The 14,080-nt window shown below is 56.2% G+C and overlaps 4 protein-coding genes across 4 annotated transcripts; 2 read left to right on the top strand and 2 right to left on the bottom strand.

The window, feature by feature from the left end:
- Nucleotides 1–4,156: 4,156 nt before the first annotated feature.
- Nucleotides 4,157–6,220, top strand: GLRG_03585 (F-box domain-containing protein; the record flags this gene model as incomplete). The annotated part of the gene is made up of 1 exon (XM_008094270.1): nucleotides 4,157–6,220. One exon carries the CDS (start codon nucleotides 4,157–4,159, stop codon nucleotides 6,218–6,220), a length of 2,064 nt encoding a protein of 687 aa, XP_008092461.1.
- A 748-nt stretch (nucleotides 6,221–6,968) lies between these two features.
- GLRG_03584 (uncharacterized protein) lies at nucleotides 6,969–8,481 on the bottom strand (the record flags this gene model as incomplete). Its single annotated transcript, XM_008094269.1, has 3 exons — nucleotides 6,969–7,210; nucleotides 7,309–8,349; nucleotides 8,409–8,481. 3 exons carry the CDS (start codon nucleotides 8,479–8,481, stop codon nucleotides 6,969–6,971), a joined length of 1,356 nt encoding a protein of 451 aa, XP_008092460.1.
- A 2,446-nt stretch (nucleotides 8,482–10,927) lies between these two features.
- Nucleotides 10,928–13,107, top strand: GLRG_03583 (uncharacterized protein; the record flags this gene model as incomplete). The annotated part of the gene is made up of 4 exons (XM_008094268.1): nucleotides 10,928–11,159; nucleotides 11,216–11,808; nucleotides 11,870–12,888; nucleotides 13,011–13,107. The coding sequence occupies 4 exons, from the start codon at nucleotides 10,928–10,930 to the stop codon at nucleotides 13,105–13,107; spliced, it is 1,941 nt and encodes a 646-aa protein (XP_008092459.1).
- A 327-nt stretch (nucleotides 13,108–13,434) lies between these two features.
- Nucleotides 13,435–13,885, bottom strand: GLRG_03582 (uncharacterized protein; the record flags this gene model as incomplete). The annotated part of the gene is made up of 2 exons (XM_008094267.1): nucleotides 13,435–13,776; nucleotides 13,868–13,885. 2 exons carry the CDS (start codon nucleotides 13,883–13,885, stop codon nucleotides 13,435–13,437), a joined length of 360 nt encoding a protein of 119 aa, XP_008092458.1.
- Between the last annotated feature and the right edge of the window lie 195 nt (nucleotides 13,886–14,080).

The following is a 14,080-nucleotide window of genomic DNA, read 5'->3' as shown; positions in this document are numbered from 1 at the left end:
GCGGCACCGGGGCCTCAGAGAGAGAGAGTCGACGAGGGGGAGGAACACGATGGAAGCCCACTGGAGATGCAGTTCCGCGGCGGCCGGCCCAACGGTGGAGCCCTCTTGTTGATACTGAGCGGCGGCACCGGCTGTGATATGTATAGCCCGGGAGGGTTCCACGCTCGAGAAAAGGGGCTGTAGATCCCGGGATGCGTCACAGTGCCGCGGCCACGCCCCGGCGAGTGACATACTGGCCGAGACCGCCGCTATTCAAGCAGCCATCATCCTTATGCCGGTGCGAGATTTGATCATCACCGCCCAAAGCAAACCTCATCGTTGCGGTACCGGCTGCCTGCCACACCTGACAGGACGGAACACCGGACGGAAGGATTCCCGTCGTCTGCCCCATTCGCACACCGACCCTTGACTAGGCAGACCCTTGCCAACAACAGCCTTTCCATCAAGACAACGCAGTGTAGTCCTGATAGGCTGTGGCCTACAATCAAGATGCACAGTCATGACAGCCTCGATGCGCACGACTCGCGCGATACCCTGCTCAGCAGGTGACTACTACTACTATTACGTATGTCCAACCTACCACGTGCACGGTGGCAGTACTCAAATAGGGGCCCAATAGTTCACCAAGACTGTCTGTTGGCGGTCAATTTGACGACATGGACGTGTGCCTGCCGCTTGCCATCGCAGCCCCGCGTCTGGCAGATCCGGTGGCCACGGGAGCATATAGCCGCCATACTGCTGGTTTCGAAGGGTAAAACATGCTGTTGGTCGTCCTGGCTATGAGCTCGAAGAGGTATGATATTCGCCTAGGTAGTTTCGAACGACGTAGGCGATATTCCCTCATCGTCGAACTGTTAAATTTCCGGCACGTGGCTGGAAGTGCCCACACAACTCTTTCGCCTTCGATGCCGAGGCAAGGCAGAAGCTAAAAGATGCATGATGGTGCCCTCGAACACTGCATCGCAATACGTCGAGGCCAGCAACTCGGGAAAGCTATCAACGGACAACCTATGCTGGATTCAGTGACTGTCTCGATGGTTCACGAAGGACAGCTCTTTGGCAGGACGGCTCGAGGATGTTTGAGACAAATGCATCACGAGGTCTCATGACGGACAGGGTCAGGTTGAGATCGTCTTGAGGAAAACACCTTCTTGGACGCGAGGCCGCGATGCGATACTGGGCAGGCCGTTCAGCACAGAGAGTGTGTAGTTGCATTGTATCCGCCAAGGCTATGCGTTTTAAAGGTGTCGCGTGGCTCGTCGCTTGCTGAGTCCTTATCTCCCCTTGCCCGAGTCGGCTGATGTGTGGTCATATATAGGGCCCCGAGCTTCGGCGCGAAAAGCGTCAGCCGACCGGGCCGGTCTGTGTGTGGTGGTACTCAAAAGTGCGCTTGAAAGAGGAAAAGGCTGGACCACCAAGAAGCCGCTTGAAAACAGTCGTGTCAAGATTTGCCATGTTGGGTCTGAATGAAGATCTGTCAAACGGCTGCGGTCTCGAAGACTTCGTGAACCAACATGAGCGCGGCGAAGATGGCCACAGAAATGGACTGGAGGCGGGTTCGATTGTTCCAGGTCTCTTGTCAAGGCGGAGGGTGCAGAGATGGCCCCGCTAAAAATGTCGCATTCGGGTCGATGCTGATGAAAATCGTTTCTGTAGCCAAGAGTCGTTCGGTTGCGGCGTGGGCCACGGAAGACGGATCGCAATAACGCCAAGGTGCTTTCTTCCGCGAGCCTCGAGGTGCTCAAAGCGGGCTGTATCGAGCTAGTCTGTTTCGTCAGTTTCGGTTGAATGGGGTATTCCTTCCTTTTTTCCCCCTTCTTTCTTTTCAAGGCGGGTTACCGGCATCATCCTACCTACACCGTAGTAAACTCGGGATGGAAAAGCGCCTGATATATCTGCCGGCGAATCAGGTAGCACCAGTGCAGAAACATGGCCAGGACCGAGAGACGGCGCCGAAATCGTGCAGGCAGTCAGCGGAAAGACGCAACGGCTACAGTGATGGCGGCTGGCGAGTGATTCTTGGGACAGTCGAATTCCTCCAATGACTGGTGATACAGATGATAGCGGGTGGCGGTTCCGGGGTGCAAATCAATACCCACCCAAGTGCGTCGCGGCGAGTCCAAGGGTCCAGCAAAATGCGCTAGCGAGCCTTGGGAAGAGAGACAGAGAGAGAAACGTTGAGGGAACACGCAGGATCCGACATTCAGATCCGATGCTCAGGTCCCTGCTTAGACAGACACACACTCTTCTCAAGGTGGAGGACCCTGCGGTGAGTGAGCTAGCGGACTGCACGCAGCGCAACGCGTGGCTTCCGTCGAGGTCCATGGTGGGTTTGTGCAGGTCGTCATGCAGTACGATCCAGCGGTGTCGACGAGCACGGCGTTTCTGGCGGTTTAGTACCTGACCTTGCATCATTTGACTGAGATCAGGGCCGGTGATGGTGCCACAAAGAAAGAGAGGACGGTGACTTGGACAAGTGCTCAAGTCAGGTTCCCGCCGGTCTGAGGGTCTTGGAGGGGTGGTTTGTGGTGTCAGTCAGCGGTGATCTGACTGGTCCTCCTTAGCCGACACAGCGATTGGTTCCTGACCAGACAGGCAGGCAGTCTGCACTCCGGGCAGGCCCCTCGCCCTTCCATCCCCCCCTCGTCCTTCCACATTCCCCCCTCTTCCCCCACCCCACCCGTCCGCTCTTTCTCGCCGGGCCACGGGCCCCGCATCAGGTGGGTCAAGTGAGAGAATGAAAGAGGTATGTATCTTGCTGCGTACCGGCCGGCAGTAACGACCTCGCATGTCCTCTTTTGCCTCCCGTTCTCTTGGACAGTTGGGACCAAGGCCAATCATCCTCTACGGTCGTCGCCTGCGGTGCGGTGGTCGGCGGTGGATCCTGCTTCCAGACTCTTTCAGTAGCTGTGGCACTTGCCAGCTTTGGAAAGGCCTTGGGCTGGGCTGGAAAGGCGGGTAAGACGAAGCTGGCAGCTGCATCCTTGGGTATCCGTTTTGGCCACCTACTTTGTGCTTCTCAGGTTTTGTCAGTCTTCTGGGCCAGAGGCCACCTCCCCAGAATCAGAACCCATGCTGTCGTCCCAGGTATACACTGAGGATTCGGATGCAGAGGTAAGTAAGCCAGACGTTTGTTTGTACCATCCGGCGCCGTCAGAGTGATGAAGCGACTCGTAAACTACCACGTAGGTGTGAGGGGTGTGGTGAGAGTCGTGCATGGCGGGCCGGGATCTATCAGTGCTAGTCGAGAAGAGAGGGAGGGTCCCTGTTTCGCCGACCTGGATGGGAGGGGGAGGGGCATGGCGGTGATGGAGGGTGTGAGGGCCGTTTTGTATATCCGATCCAGAGCGCGTTTTAAGCTTCTGTTACTGCTTCCCGTACGTACCGTACCGTACCTGTACCTTTCGGTGGTGCGCGAGCGCGGTCAAATTTTGCCAAAAGGTAACCATTATTTTCCCTCTTATGTTTCTCATCCTCCATTTGTTTTCTTCCTCCTCCATTCTCATCCATCTTTGCATTCCCACCTTCTCACTCTTATCTTTCCCGAAGTCATAGTCTTCTTGTTCGTGCCCACCCCTCACCCCCCAATATCTCCCCCGACCCTGCTCGTGTGACCTGCCACCAATAACTAAACAGGCCATGATATCTTGAGCTTCGCTGTGCCATGTGCTCCGCCCCAGCCCGTAAGGTCCCCTTCTTCCAGCCTTCCAAGGCTCCACCCTCCGCTACCTGCACCGGCTGACCTCCATTACCTATAGCTGGCACTCGTTTTGTTAGCAGATCCCACTTTACAGAACCCCTGTCCACCCCTCCGCTTCTGCCCCCTCCCCCTCCAAGAGATAGGAAGAGCTCGCATTCAAGACAACATCTTCTCCCCGAATATTCGCGCCCTATGCCTCAGCCGCTCTTCTAGGGACCTGGCCCATCTCTCGAGTTGTCTCGAAAAAGAAAAAAAAAATATACTCCCCCGTCTCTCCAACACACGGACTATGAACTAGGGCCGTTCGTTCCACTGCCTATTTCGAGCGCTTTGCCCTCACAAGGCCTTCTCGAGTTTGCTGTTTATCCTGTAGTAGTCCCGGAGCCTTTTGATCCCACTTCAGGTCGGCGCTTTGCACATTTTCTTTATCCCAAAGATCATCCTCGAATATCCAAAATGACCGACACTACCGAGACCCCCGCAGAGCCTACCCCCATGGAGGTGGTTGACGAACAAGGCCCCGGTCTCTCGACTTCATCTACCAAGACCAAAGGCCGCCACCTTGTTCTCTGTGGTGTGCAACGAATACCCTCCTCACCTTCGCCGTCCAGGACCGGTCGTACGAGATCGCACAGCAGTCCCCAGCGCGGACGCGTGAATGTCTCTTGCGTGAGCTTGGCAGGACCTTCGACCTCCACAACTTCTTTTGGTGGCGATTCTTACTTTCCTGCCGGAGTGACAGCATCTGGCTACGCCAGCGCCTCGAGCTCGGTTCCAGGAACACCCTCGAGCGAAACCGTCCAATTCGTGGGCATTGATGGCCGTCTGGCTATCCGACGAGTCGACAATGTCTTTCCCATGTCGCAGTCACCAGTGCCTCAGACAGTTGGGCTTCCGTCCGACATGAGGACGACGAGCAGAATCCAAGTCGCAAACCCCGAGGTACCCAAGCGTGGCTTCAACTTCTGGGAGAGCATGCCTCACGAGATGCGTGTGCACATCTTCTCCTACCTTACACCCAAGGAGCTTGTTCGAGCTTCGCGCGTTAGCAAGATGTTCTACAAGATCTGCTTCGACGGGCAGTTGTGGACATGCTTTGATGCTACGGAATTCTACCAGATAATTCCTGCAGAGTCGCTTGCAAGAATTATCGTTGCTGCCGGGCCTTTCATTAAAGACCTGAACCTCAGAGGCTGTGTCCAGGTCGAACACTATAAACGGGCTGAGGTGGTCGTCAAGGCCTGCAAGAACCTGGTCAACGCCACGCTGGAAGGATGTCGCAATTTCCAACGCAACACACTACACAGCCTGCTGAGGAGCAACGATCAGCTCGCCAACCTCAACCTGACTGGATTGACAGCAGTGACCAATATGTCCTGCAAGATCATCGCCGAGTCATGCCCTCAGTTGGAGACGTTCAATGTATCGTGGTGCGTGCACATGGACGCACGAGGCATCAAGACAGTACTCTTGGGGTGTCCCAGACTGAAGGATTTGAGGGCCGGAGAGGTTAGGGGTTTCGACAACCTAGAAGTCGCTGATACGATCTACGAGACGAACAACCTCGAAAGGCTGGTTTTGAGTGGCTGCGCCGAGCTCAACGACCGCGCGCTCAAGATCATGGTCCACGGAGAAGACCCCGAGATCGATATCCTTACCGACCTACCCGTCGTCCCTCCGAGGAAATGGCGCCACCTCGATCTCAGCCGCTGCTCCCGTCTCACGACTCAGGGGGTAAAGGCTTTAGGATATAACGTCCCTGATCTCGAGGGACTGCGGCTGTCCGGTTGCACCGCGCTCACAGACGCCGCGCTGGAGCCCATATTGGCATCCACCCCACGCCTGACACACCTCGAGATGGAGGACTTGTCAGATCTAACCAACAGTCTCCTATCAGATCACTTGGCCAAGGCCCCCTGCGCGCGGTGGCTAGAACACCTGTCCATCAGCTATTGCGAGAACCTCGGCGACAGCGGCGTCCTCCCGGTCGTCAAAAACTGCGTTAACCTCCGAACCATGGAACTTGACAACACCCGCATCAGCGACCTCGTCCTCGCCGAGGCGGCTTACATGGTCAACAACCGCTCCCAAAGCACCGCGGCGAAGCCGAAACCGGGGGTCGGCCTGCACATGGTCGTCTACGACTGCCAAAACGTCACCTGGACCGGCATCCGCGAGGTCCTCTTCCGCAACGCCCAGATCAAGCCCTCCATGTCCGAGGCGGGCAAGTTTACATACTCGGCCGAGGCCGTCAGTCTCAAGTGCTTCTACAAGTTCCAGATGACTGTCGACGAGCATATGAAGCGCGTACTCCGGGGCGACCTCGCCGCCGCCAACCGCCTCGAACGGCGGTGGGCCGACTACATGCAGGCCACCGAGGAGGCAGGGACCGCCGGAGCCGGTCACCGACGTCGCAGACGCAGGGCCCGCGAGGCGCAGATTCTGCATGCCGACGAGGAGGAGGGCGGTAACGGTGGTCGCCGGCGGGGCCGGACCGTCGGGTCTTGTACCGTCATGTGAGGCGGTAGACTCACTCTTAAGGAAGCCGTCAGAAGCGTCAGGAGAGATGCATCTAGCTTCTTTCTTCTTCTTTTTCTTCTTCTTTTTTTATAAACTTTTTTCCTTTTCTTCTTTTTTTTATATTTCTTATTCTTCTTTTTAGCCGTGTCGATTTATATTTATATAGGGGCGTTTGGCGCAACCTATAATTCTGTTGCTAGACTGGGGATGCATTGCCATTTCTCTCCGTTTGTTAACGGATGAGCTCAGGCGTCTCGCATCAGGACTGGCGTCACTTCATCGAGCCCCTCTTCTGTGCTGCTTTTTGTTATCCTTCTTCAGAAGAACTCTGAGCTTTTCTTTTCTTTTGCTTTCTTTTTTATTATACGGTGTTCTGGGAGATTGGGCCTGGGACATTGGCCAAACGAGACGGGCGTTTCTGCGCTGGATTCGAGGGTTTCCCTCTACGACTTGCGAAGGGGAGACTGATTGCAAGGCACTTGCGCCTTGGAGGGTGGTATCATGTACTTATCCTAGAACTTGGGGAGGTGCTGCGGCTATTGAATAGCACACATCACATTGTCTGCATAGGCCAACAGTCCCAAAATCTTGCGTGAAAAAGAAAAAAAAGCCTAATCACACACACACACACACACACACACACACAGACCTGATGGATTGAAATACCGTCTTTGCCATAGAGAATAGGCTACTTCTGTCGTACAGCCGTGTGCAGCCCAAATACATCAAGAAGGCACACCCCATCGGCTCAGTGCGCGCCGTGCTGGCGGATATACCGACGGATCTTTTCCTGGAAGACGTCGTCCTCGTCGCGCCTCTCGTCGCCCTCCATGACGTACATGTCCTCGTCCGCGTCCTCATCCAGGTCGCGAGCGTCAAACTCCTCCTCGTCCGAGGCGTTGGCGTTGCGGAAGAGGTAAGCGTGGCGGTCGTACTCGTCCTCGGAGTCGACCTCATCCTCGGGGTAATCCGCCGTGTAGTGGTTCTCGGCTGCGGCCGCGCGTCAGTATACCGAGAGCTCTGGATCGACCCCTTCAAGAAAAGAGGGGGGGGGGGGGGGGGGGATTAAAACTTGGAGAGAGACTTACCGTTTTCGTCCTCCTCGTCATCATCATCCGAGTCGGGGTCCTCGTTGCCGTAGAACAGCTCCAAGTCCTCCTGCGTATCGAACCTCAGCACGCCAATCTGCTCGGGTGGGATCTCGGCCAACGCGGTCTTTGAGGGCGCCAGCTCGTACACCTCGATGACGTAGTCGTCGTCACTGCTCTCCTCATCACCGCCGCTTGCCTCGGCCATCTCCTCGTCGTCGCGGCCGCGGCCATCTAGCTCCCTTGCCAGCTCGGGGTGCCGCTCGGCGAAGCGCTTGACCGGGGCCTTGGGCTTGAAGCGGGAAGGCGACGAAGCAGCGGCGGCTGCTGGCGGCGCGGCCGGTTGTTCCATCGACTTGAGGTTCAGCCCGATCTCGTGCAAGACCCACTGGTCCATGTCGGCGGCAATCTTGTCCAGGTCCTGGGTGGGCACGACGCTGGGCATGGGCTTGCGCTGCGCGTCGACGTTGGGCGCCGCGGGCCGGGGCGGGCGTTTCGCTAGGGGCTTCTTGGGCACCGGCTTATCCTCCTTGACGCCGACGTCCGCGGATGCGAGAGCGGCGCCCTTCTTGTCCGCGTCGAGCTTCTCGAGCGCCCTTCGCGCGCTCTTCTTCTTCCCTCGCTCCACGAAAACAGCGGTGCCGTAACGGCCCCGTTTCGTGACGCCACCTCCAGCTTTCAATATCGTGCTGCCGCTGGGGGAGCTCATGGCTGACCTGGACATGTGGAATCGTCTCGGCTCGACGGCGGGGTTCGTTGGCAGCTGCGGACCCGCGGCGGTTGACGTCGTTGGCACCTGTCCGGCGGGCGCCGCGTTCGCTGCGGACGGCACATCGCTCGGCGATGCGGAGGGGATGCTCGACGTCGGGGGCCGGCGGGAGCTGGAGATTTCGTCGCCGGGTTTGGACGTCTGGATGACGGGTTTGGAGTGGGCGGCGGCGGCGGCAGCAGCAGCGGCGGATCTGGCACTGACCTTTGCCAAGCGTCTTTGGTAGACCCAGCTGCTGCCGGCCAAGTGCCTCTTGGATCCTGGCTCAAGCTCTGTCGTCTGTTAGTACTCGCGTGGCCCCCAAAGAAACAGTGAAGAGAGGGAGTCGCACGAAGATAGGTAACCGGCGCATCCTCATCGCCCCGCTTCCTTTTGATGTGGATCAGCTGGGGAGGGGCAGACATGGCGGGCGGAAGAGGTAGAGAAGTTTCTTTGGCGCGGGGATACGAAGATGAGAGGGGTTGAGGTATTGAGTTCGTGCTTGCTATTGCCTTGTGGTTCTGAAGAAGGGATTTGCTAGGGAAGTTGGAGCTGCGATCCCTGGTTTGTGGTAGGCTCTGCCACGTCGCAGTTCATGCGGTGACGATGATGGGTGTTTTTTTCCTTTCTTTTTTTTCTTTCCCTTTTGTGAAGTGTGGATTTTTTCTAGAAGCCTCCCGCGATTCAACCCAAATGAGACCTGGACCACATGGCGGAGACAACGAAGGTCAGATAAGCCTACCTTATCATGAGATCACGTCATTGGCCAAGAGCTCCCACCGCTTTTGGCAGAATCGACCTCTGTCCGGGGATAGCCCCAGACGGTGGCTTTCACTACCGGACGGGGAACTGGGACGTCGAAGAAGCCCCGCCGTACCCGAACCAAAGCTGAGCTTTCCACGGCCATGTACCTGTGTCCCGCCGATACTGCAGCCAATTGGAATTCAGGAGCCATTATGGGGGTATCCGGGGCCGTTCTGATCGAAATCGATAGGCGTCTGCAATCAATCTAACGATGGGCAGATTTAGAGGATAAGGCAAGCAGAGGTGCGGCTGGGTAGAGCACAGTTTGGGGAGGCATCGTGGAACTTGACATATCTAACCACTCAGCGTCTGCCTCAACTGGGCAACCATGTAGCTTGCGTAGGTAGGCACTTGACGACAATGGAAACTGTATTTCATGGGACCTGCAGTCGACTGAAAGACAGCTTTGGTTCAGAGTCAAGAACTGGGCGTTGGTAGTTGCTCATTGTGCAGCACAGTGGATGGAAAAGCTGGGCTTGGTGGCCGGCGAAATGTCGTTGTTGTGTGCAGCCTTGGCAAAGCCATTGTGCAATCATACAGCAGGTGAGGAGATCGGGGGAAAGGGATTGCCTCCTCTCATCATCAGTCGACTATCCATTCCACACAAAGCATGATGGAGGGAGGTACGGATACACTAACTAGCTGACGGTGTCTAGACCTTTCTTCCACTGGGGCCAGCGATGGAGCTTGGGGCCGGCGGCTGTGGAGCTTGATAGATGGTTTGTGCGTCATTGGAAAGTCTCCGATACTTTGGAACGATGAGCCGCCAGGGCCAATGGACATGTCCCCGCGACCTCCCCTGCCTCCAGCATGCATCAGGGATGATGACGCGCCAGGCATGCCGACGCTGAGATGGAGTAAACGACGGCCCCAGTGTGATATGATTAGCAGTAGCTCTTGCACCTTGTGCATTGCATTATGTTGGGGAAGTTTCCCGCTAATAAACCTGGTATCAAATGGGGGACGGGGGACGAAGGGAGGTGTCGCAATGCTGCAATTTTGTCTCGTGCCTCACAACAGACACACACACACACACACATGCCTCTTTGGGTTTGTTCGTCCTAGTACGGACAGCATTTGCCAGGTGCGCACCATTGCTGCTATAAACAGCTACCTACTTTTGGTAAAGCAGTGCCTCCCCTTCACCATTCATCAAGGCGTCCAAGTGTTTGCATCCCGTCAGGTAGGTAGGTAGGTAGGTAGGTACCTTAGTATACGCACCTGTCCGGCCAAAGATGGCAAGTACCTCGTCCGAGCTTCTTCCTCCATCTCACCCTTCCCAACCTTATTCTCCTCAATTCCCCAGTCTTCTTTCCCTCTGGAAGCTCAAGGAACACTCCCCCCAACGTTTAGTATGTCACATACCTACGGAATAGTCATGCAATGAACCCCCCCTCCCCTCCCCTGTGCCACTCACTGCTTCCCTGTTGTGAACTGCTGTGCTGCACCTCCCCCACACCCAAAACAAGGTCATCACCTCTCGAACTCTGCTCTCTGAGCTTCTCGCTCCTCCGCTCCTAACGGCTTATTTTTCGGTAGCTTCTTCTTCTGCCTCCTCTCTCTTACCTACCTTGCTCTTCCCCGACAGACCCGGCTCGTTCCCTCAAAGCTGTTTCACTAGCACCAACAGATAGCCCGACTCTTCCTCGTTGTGTGAAACACTCGGACGCGTGGACTCCACTCCCGGACTCCTCTCCCCAAGAACTGGTTTGTGTCTCTTGTCTTTTGTTTTTGTCACCACCCCGTTCGACGCCTCTTCCTTTTCCTCCAAAGTTTAAGGTGTCGCTTAGAGACCGCCGCATTCGTCAGAGTGTTTCTCCTTCCACTTCTCAGTCTGCAACCCTCACCGTGGGTACCAAGGGAACGGCTTTCATTTTCTTGTCCCTTCTGTCAAGGTACTCTTTCTCAAGGGGGCTTCTTACCCGTGTTGACTTGAAGTGTGAAAGAAGGAAAGCCACACAAAGGTCAGCTTTCCTCATCGCTGCTCGCCCGATCGAGTTGGCCGAGTAACAACGACGTGCTGAGCTTCTTGACATAGGTACCTTGGCGCGGACACCAACATCGACAATGGTTTCCGTAACCATCACGTACAAGAAACCCGGCACGCAGCCTCCCATCTTCGTCGCTGGCTCCTTCTCAGATCCACAATGGCAGCCCCAGGAAATGCAATTCATCACTGAGGACGGCGGAGAGCACACCTTTCACAAGAATATTGAGGTGCCGCCCGGCTCGCAGATCCAGTACAAATTTCGAGTTGGTCTAGGTGACTGGTGGGTTCTTAATGAAGACGGCCCTACAGGTAAAATTCCTCTTTCCTCTTTAGAATGGCCACAGCTAACATGACGGGCCTTGTAGTGACCGACGCATCTGGAAATCGAAACAATATCCTGCTAGCTCCGGACGTCGCGGAGGACAAGCAGCCGGACGGAGACAACGGCGAAGACTCTGCTAAAGCTTCAGAAAGAATGGAGGCCTCGAACGCCGCTGCTGCTTCATCAGCCTCTCAGCCCGATCCCGAGCCCGAGCCCCAGCCCACTACCATGGGCCATCTCAAGGAAGAAGAACGGCAGCGACTTTCATCAACACCAATCGAGCAAGTCGCAGACACCGCAGCAGAGGTCGCCGACAGCGCCGCGAAACTTGATGCCGAAGTGGATACGACTCGTCCTGAACCACTTTCCAAAGGCGTGGACCGGCTGAAGGATGAAGAGCGACAACGTCTCTCGTCGACGCCCATTGAGCAGGTTGCTAGTGTCGCCGCCGAGGTCGCCGACAGCGCCGCGAAACTTGATGCCGAAGTGGATACGACTCGTCCTGAACCACTTTCCAAAGGCGTGGACCGGCTGAAGGACGAAGAGCGACAACGTCTCTCGTCGACGCCCATTGAGCAGGTTGCTAGTGTCGCCGCCGAGGTCGCTGATAGCGCCCAAGCGCTGGACGCTGACAAGGTGGGAGCCGCCAAAAGTATCAAGTGTCTAGAGACTACGCCCATGGCTAACATTTCAAAAGGATTTCGAACGAAGAGACAATGCGGATGACGGTCCCCCGCCTCTGTTTACTCACGAAGCTCTGGGATCTTATGAACCTTCGGGAAGTGGCGACGAAGAAGACGCTCCTAAAGGACTTGATCATCACGGCACCGTAGACTATGATGTCGATAACTACGATTTGAATGATCCGACGTTGGAACGCTGGCCCTCAAACCGCAGTGGCATCATCGACGCCGTGCGCAAGGTCGAAACCGGACTCAATGAGGATCAGACTAGCTTTCATGGCGCACCCCTATCTCCTGTGATTGAATCTCGAAAAGCTGGTCTTGATCAGTACTACGAAGAAGCCGTTCTCTCGTCAGGACCTTCAAGCCCGAGTTCTAACAAGAAGCTCGAATTGCCCAGAAAATCCCATGGCTCAATGGTATCGGACAGATCGCTCCTGTCTTTGGGATCAATTGCCGAAGAGGACAAGGAAACGCCGAGTGCCGAGGGAGCCGGCTTCGATAACGACGGTATGGTGCGGGTGCCGAGCCCCGCGATACGGCCGACACCAAGCACCTTGATATCACCCGCGAGCGATGAGGACGAAGGAGTCGTCATGAAGGGTTCCAAGGCCAAGTCTAGGAACAGTTCGGAGTCAGCAAGGTCGGAGTTAGCGCACCTCAATGGCGTGTCCAATGGCAAGCATGCAATGGACGAGTCGCCCATGGCATCTTCCGCAGAGCCAGGTACCCCGGGAGTCATTGTCGAGACACCCGAGCGAATTGGAGATTCAAGCAACGATGAGGACGATAACCAGACAAGGTCTGTTGAATTGGGCCCCGGCGGTTCGGCCTCGACCACCGGTCGAGATGATGGCCACAAGGGCCAAATCAAGAAGCGCGGAGCTTCATCGACCGAACGACCCAGCACTCCTGCCTCAATACACAGTGTTACAGACAGTAAGGGTGGCTGGCTGCAGGCTTTCTTCCGCGTGCTGTTTGTAGACTGGATCGGTGGTTTGTTCGGCCGGATGTTCAGCAGCCGGAGAAAGGCGTAAGGCTCTCTTCTCCCTCTTTTCCGGTTCGAAAGTCGATCGGTCGCTCATCTTGTTTCCCCCTTTCTTTTGTTCATGTCTTATTCCACACGACATCTGACAGGTTGACTTTTGTACGTAGGATGCTGTTAACGAGCACGGTCGCCATCGTTGCGGGGGCTGCATGGTGGAGGCTTGCCATGGGCGGCGACTTGAGCTTCGGCGAAACATCACTATGAAGGGGCCACGGAGGGCTGGCACAAAAATTGCAGAGCACTGGAGTTTGCACACTGGCACACCGACATGGATTGTACAAGTAATGGGGTGTGACGAGCATGGCGAGCATGGTCAGAGGTGATGGATTACCTGAAACCTAGGACAGACACTGTGGCGTACCCGGCGGAGTAGATTATTGTGTCGAGGAAACATGCAAAAAAACACGCACTATTGGACCTGAATAGATTGATATGGATGGCACGGTGAAAATCATGTCTTTTCATTATTTTCACGCTTCCTTGCTCGCCCGTGACGAGTGCTGAACTGAAAAAAAGGCTCCCTCACTCGCCTCAAACAAGTCTCCAAACAGCACCGGATGATCTCTGGGTATCTTTGCCGAGACCGTCGTCTCCCTCGCGGTTCATCCTCCTGATCCACTCCGTCTCCCTCTCCACCGCGGCGGCTTCGATCTCCTCCATGACGACCAGCTCGTCGAGCATGTCCCTAACCAGGCTGCCGCAGCCACCCAGCATGCGCTTCAGGCTCGACCCCCGGGTCTTCTTGCCGTCGTCGTCGTCGACGTCGTCGTTGCCGCCCGCGGCCTCCTCTTCCGCCCCGGCGTACGCCATCTCCCGCAGCTGCGCGTCCCAGCCCTCGAGTTTCCGGGTATCAGATCGCAAAGTCAACTCTCTCTACGGCGCGGTGCAAGCCTTACCCTGGCAGTCGGCGTCGAGCAGGGAAACAGTGACTGCCTCGGGTGCGTGCGCGAGGCTTGCGACTGACCAACTGGAGCCTAGACATCTTCCGTTCTTGTTCGAAGACGCGCCAGAAGGTGGAGGAACTTGTGGTAGGGGTAGGTAAGGGTGCGTATGCTGTAGCTTCGGAAGTGGATTCAGTGACCGTCCTACCGCCTTTATGTCATCTACCAACCCTAGCTTGCCTGAGCACTTTTGAGTCTTCCAGAACCTAAACTGCGAGTTCGTAGCTACGCGGAGG

This window comes from Colletotrichum graminicola, assembly GCF_000149035.1.
Source record: "Colletotrichum graminicola M1.001 genomic scaffold supercont1.11, whole genome shotgun sequence".
Classification (NCBI taxonomy): domain Eukaryota; kingdom Fungi; phylum Ascomycota; class Sordariomycetes; order Glomerellales; family Glomerellaceae; genus Colletotrichum; species Colletotrichum graminicola.
Note: the sequence above shows the minus strand (reverse complement) of the source record. Positions and strands in the feature narration are given on the sequence as shown.